This window comes from Capsicum annuum, unplaced genomic scaffold (genome assembly GCF_002878395.1).
Source record: "Capsicum annuum cultivar UCD-10X-F1 unplaced genomic scaffold, UCD10Xv1.1 ctg2547, whole genome shotgun sequence".
Taxonomy (NCBI): Eukaryota; Viridiplantae; Streptophyta; class Magnoliopsida; order Solanales; family Solanaceae; genus Capsicum; species Capsicum annuum.
The window spans coordinates 893,232-899,077 of NW_025831672.1; the positions used below are offsets into that span (position 1 = coordinate 893,232).

The window sequence follows — 5,846 nt, forward strand, 5'->3', positions numbered from 1 at the left end:
TGTTGTATATTAGTTGGTTGGATTGGGTATAGGGGATGGTCTTCATTTTGGGTTGGGCTTGAGATGCCTAACATGACTAGGCCGGGGTTTGGGTTACACCAGGTACACCCCCACTCTCAAGTAAAACTTATGCATTGTCACCAGTGTATCTAATAATGTAAAACTATGATTGAGGACATACCTGGGCTCCCTAGGTGCCTACTCAAATAGGATCATTATGGTGACCCTTAGATTGGGCCTCACTATCCTCAATATTAGTCCCATCAACTGTTGGTACTGTCTTCACAATAGTGGAATTGGTTGTGGCCAATACACTCAATGGTATATCTAAATCAGGACTGTATCATTGCTTCTCTCAATATCTGTGGCCGGTCTCGAACTACCGCCACCATCAGCTAGCTCCTAGACCCTCAACTTCCAGACCTTCTCACTTTGTACACTTGCTATTTTTTCTACTTCAACATTTTCTACTTTAGTGCTTCATCATTTTATTTCTTGTCCTTGTTTCTCTTTCTACCTTCTTCTTCTATTTTGATACCCTAAATATTTTCGACCTCTTTTTCTGACTAGATGACCTCCATAAATGGTATGGACAAAACTGTCCTCTTGTGCAACTTATTCACTATCTTTCAAAATTCGACCATTTCAGCCTTAATTCTTGCTAAATCAGGAGTTTTAACACCTGCAAGCCGAAGAGTGAGCCTCAACTCGAAAGCATCCAACCTCCTCTATACCCTTGTTTTTTCTTATCTAGTCTATTACTATCCAAGGGTTTTACTCACAATTTGATCAACCATACCTTTTTCTCCAAGGTGCTCAATCTTTTCATCACCTCATTCTACATATCCCGTGTAATGGCCACGTATACTGTCGGAACTAACCTGGATATGGGATAAAGTGGAGCCTCAGTGTGTGGAGGGGTCGAAGTACTGGGTGTACCTACCACATCAGAATATTCAGTCTTAGATAGCCCACTCTAGTCTGCTGTATCTCTGACAGCATCGTTCCTCCTTATTTTGCCTTTCTAGTGATGGGATTTGCAGCATCTCGAATAAGCCCCAAGTATGTGGTGTTCTTTGATTTAATAAGTTGATTCACATCAAGAAGTACCTTCACCCCTACTTCTAAGCATAGCTGAGTCAACAAGCATGGCAATTCAAAAATCACATCAGTACCCACAACTCGATCTCATATCTCTTTGGCGAAGAATTATTCAAAGTTGAACTCATACCCCACCATGATCCAGCTATCAATGTGGCGCGAACTGGACTCAAAACATTGTCCCCAAGTTTGTTATATAATCTATGTAGGCTAGAGTCCACCACGCCTTTGCCTCAAATATCAGGGCATTCTTGGAAATCTGCTGAGGGTTCACTCCTGGACCACCAATCACCCAACTTGCTTCCCCTCTATTTATAATAATTAGACTTGCTATCCACCAGAAGTGTATCATCTAGTCTGTAATACCCAGTTATTTCCTTGTTATTTTGCATATTTCATCAATGCAATACTCAATTTCAGTCGTGCTCACCAGTAGTTGGAAATCATGTTCGTACAAGAATCTTAAAATATTTCATGGAGAAATGTTCACCTGAAATCCATGAATCATGAAGAAAGTGACTGAATCCCACCTTTTCACAAATTTTCTTATGGGTATTGCCTCTTCAGCTCTCTCTTATAGGTCACATAGAACTCCCACACTAGTGTAGGATTGAATTTTACCGGAGCTATGGTCATCCATTGAAACCAATAGTATTAGAATCAGGTTTTGAAATTAGGCATCTCATGCATGCCCACAGTAGTTAATCTCTCTACTGGTATATCCCTATCTTCATATTTCCCATGGTCGAATTCACTTCTATCCCCTCATTATAGGTATCCTGCATCCTGTGGTACCCCCTCTGTACAACTATAGGCACAAGAGAAGGTTCAATGGATAATGGGATTTGAGGTTGTGGTGGTGGTGGTTGGATGTCAATGGGGGATGCGTACACCTCCCACTTATTCTCATCAATGTCTTCTCTAGAACTAGAGTCAACCTCCTCATTGTTTTCATTTTTTTCCTCAACTTCACCTTCTACTTTCGAGCTAGATTCAACCTCCTTATTTTCATTATTACTACCCTCATCAGACTGGGACAGTGAATGAGGTAGTGAGGTGCGAGGATTCTTTTTGCTTGGCTATTTTGGAGGCGTGTCATCCTCTGTGACTATTTTATTTTCCCGAGGTTATTTCTCCCTTGGGTCTACCTTCCCCTTTAGTAGGTATACTATGAGGTCACCACTTGATTCGTTGGTGTCCTCATTCCTCAACTTGTAATCAAAATTTTGGGTAAGTTTCTTCTTGGTGTTCTTCTTCAGTGGTTGCTTTTATGATGAATAACCTTTTTGAGCCATTTCAACCTATTTTCATAAGACCAATTATTGAATTTTATTAAGAGGAAAGAAAGAACAAATATTTGATGTCATTAACCTTTTTCTGGACTCATTACTTAGGGGTATGAGTTGTAACAATTGGGCATGACTCATTTGATCTATTCATAAGGTAGACAAAGGCCAAGTTAATAGTTACTGATCAGGTTATGAGTCCTCCTAACGAGTCGTAAGGTTAGTCTACGACTAGTCACCAACATTTGTAAGTTGACCAGAAATATTTCTTATATTGCATCAATTCCCATAGTCATTACGGCTCCTGAGTACAAGTCGTACCGATTGATTACGACTAGCATAGCTGAGTCGTAAGGTTACTAGAACCCACATGCTTTTAATCCTCCATGTTATTAGTGGTCACGAGCCTTGTAACTACTCATTATATGTCTTTATGAATCGTTTGAAGTCCCGAATCCATTGTAACATAAGGGTTTAGCCTGAGTTGGTTCCGATATTCAATCCCATCACACTAATTTTCATTCAATGACAAACTAATACTCTACATAATCATTCCAAAACACAAATTTTTAACACAAAGCCTATTTTCACTTCCAATATCATCCTTTGATGTATAATTCCAAAGAATAAGGTTAAATTACTGATTTGGACATATTTTTAACTCAAGAAATCAAATAAACTTCCACCATTTTTAGGAATTATGATAAGAAATTGAGATTTCAAGAACAAACACTTACGTATTTTGGGAGAGAATTTGATTTCTTATCTTCAGTCAACTTGTTCCCTACTCTTGAGACTTTCAAAATTTAGGAGGATTAGTCTTGCTTAAGTATTGTATTTTAGAAATGTAAGTGGAGTGTTTTTGAGCTTTTCTAGTTAAGAGTGATGGAGGGAGTTCAGAAATTTGTGATTTTGGTGCTTTTTTTTTAATTAGTGATTTGGGGTCCGGTCATCCCACGATGCATGCACTGGTAGGCTTGGTTACATGTCATTATTATGACTTACAACCATTTATTATGAGTTTTGAACTCCCTCTGTAAAAGACTGGAACCTTACCTAGGTCCTTGTCCTCTAATCATTATGACTCAAGGTGGTGAGTTGTAACCAGAGGCTACGAGTATTTTTGGTAGTCATAATAACTCTAGTGACCAAATACCTAAGTGGTCTAAGTTCCAGTTCTATATGACTCTTGTTTACGAGTCATGATGTCAATTAACGACTAGTAAAGATCCATGTGTGACTTGCTTTCTATAATTTTCTTGATTGACTCCTGCAATATCCCTTCCTTCACACTAAAAACACATGTAACCCTAAAATTTTATATGTAAAAAACATGGGTTGCCTCCCACGAAGTGCTTGCTTTAACATTATGACACAACGTGAATAAGTTGGATACTCAGACTTCATCAACCAGCCCTATGGGTTGCCTCTCTTATAGCTCTTAATTTGATATTGTGGCATGATGCAATTGCCTTGGTTTCTTAGACTTCACCAAGATCCATTTCAAGAACCACTTTAACGTCTTTAGTGTTACCCATATAGTGCTTTATCCTTTCCCCATTGACTTTGAACGGGGATTCAATATTAATCTTTAGTTCTAAAGAACCATGTGGAAACACTCTCACCACAGTAAATGGACCATACCACCTAGACTTCAACTTGCCTGGAAACAAGCAAAGTCTTGAGTTATATAGAAATACATATTTACCTCGCTAAAATACCCTTTTCTCTATTTTGCGATCATGATGCAACCTCATCTTCTCCTTGTAAAATATAGAACTCTCATAATCTCGGAGTCAGAATTCATTAAACTCATATATCTTACTCATTCTTGCCTTTGTTGCATCCTGCCACTCAAAATTCAACTTCTTTAATAGCCATAGTGCTTTGTGCTCAAGTTCAACATACAAGTGACATGCCTTTCCATACACCAGCTTATATGGAGAAACACCTAGAGTCTTGAAAGCTGTTCTGAAATCCCATAATACATAATCTGACTTTCTCGAATAATTAGTCCTATTGGCATTCATCTTCGCCAAAATGGGCTTTATTTGTCTGTTGGACACCTCAACCGGTCTACTAGTCTTCGGATGGTAAGGTGTTGCCACCTTATGCTTCACTCCGTACTTCTCAAGTAGACTCTTAAATTGGGTATTACAGAAATGCAACCCACCATCACTAATGATTGAATGTGATGTGCAAAATCAAGAAAAGATATACTCCTTCAAAAAGGCAGTGAAACTTCTTCCTTCATTATTGGGGAGCACAACCGCTTCCACCCACTTGTACACATAGTCCACTGCCATAAGAATGTATTTCATACCAAAGGAGCACACAAATTGTCCCATGAAGTCGAAAACACATAAATCAAATAATTCCAATTATAAAATAGGGGTCATAAAAAGTTCATGGCGCCTAGAGATATTGACGGCATTGGTCACAAGATAAAGGAAAGTCATGAGTGTCCTTGTATATTGTAAGGCACTGGTATCCAAATTGTAAGATCTTGTGGGCTTGCGGGTTACTCCACGGTGACCCCTAACTGGTAAAGAATAACAAGCCTCAAGGTTGCTCTTCATCTCTACTTCAGGGATGCATCTATGAATAACCCCATCCGCATAGATTCAGGAAAAGTAAGGTTCATCCTAGAAAAACTTACTTACCTCATACATAAATCTCTCTCTTTGATGGATGGCTAGATTTTCTAGGACTAGATCACTTGCTAGATAATTAGCATAGGCAGTAAACCATGGAATTATATCTTGAGAAGAAACTAATACCTGCTCGTCTGAAAAACTATCATCAATTTCGAGCCCATCTTTAACTTTCTGCATTGCTTCCTCCTTAAGTCTAGACAAGTGATCTGCAACTTATTTTTCAGTGCCTTTTCTATCCTTGACCTCAAAATTAAAATCTTGCAGCAGAAAAACCCACTTGATTAATCTAGGATTCACATCTTTCTTCAACATAAAGTGCCTCAATGCTCCATGATAGTGTGTACTATTAAATTCATCCTAATTTGATAAGATCAAAATTTCTCAAAAGCATAAACCACTGCTAACAACTCCTGATCAGTAACTATGTAGTTCTTTTGAGTAGTGTTTAATTTCTTAATGGCATAGTAGATGGGATGAAAGATCTTTTCTCTTCTTTGGACTAGGACATCACCTAAGTTCACTCTGCTTGCATCATACATGATTTCAAATTGCAAGGACCAATCAACATACATGATGATATGAGTCATCATTAACTTCTCTTTTAGGCATTCAAAAGCTTTCAAGCATGCTTCATCAAAGTCATACGTCACCTCTTTCTCAAGAAGCTTGAAAACAAGGTTGGCAATCTTCAAGAAATTCTTGATGATTCAGCTGTAAAAACCTACATGCCCTAAAAAACTTTGTATGCCCTTCAAAGAAATTGGTGGAGGTAATTTCTTGATCACTTCAGTTTTAGCACTGT

General features: G+C 38.3%; 1 protein-coding gene across 1 annotated transcript; it reads right to left on the minus strand.

Annotated features, from left to right (window-relative positions):
• Positions 1-3,868: 3,868 nt before the first annotated feature.
• Positions 3,869-5,221, minus strand: LOC107841495. The gene is made up of 3 exons (XM_016685398.1): positions 5,051-5,221; positions 4,213-4,528; positions 3,869-4,050 (listed from the first exon to the last, which is right to left on the minus strand). The coding sequence occupies exons 1-3, from the start codon at positions 5,219-5,221 to the stop codon at positions 3,869-3,871; spliced, it is 669 nt and encodes a 222-aa protein (XP_016540884.1).
• Positions 5,222-5,846: the final 625 nt, after the last annotated feature.

What these genes read in the sequence shown, in the direction of transcription:
- LOC107841495 (XM_016685398.1), bottom strand. Translation starts at nt 5,221, where the DNA reads ATGCAGAAAGTTAAAGATGGGCTCGAAATTGATGATAGTTTTTCAGAC. An exon ending in GAGAGAGATTTATGTATGAG is followed by an intron (nt 4,529 to 5,050) that starts GTAAGTAAGTTT and finishes ACCCAATTTAAG; the next exon opens with AGTCTACTTGAGAAGTACGG. An exon ending in TGCAACAAAGGCAAGAATGA is followed by an intron (nt 4,051 to 4,212) that starts GTAAGATATATG and finishes GCTTGTTTCCAG; the next exon opens with GCAAGTTGAAGTCTAGGTGG.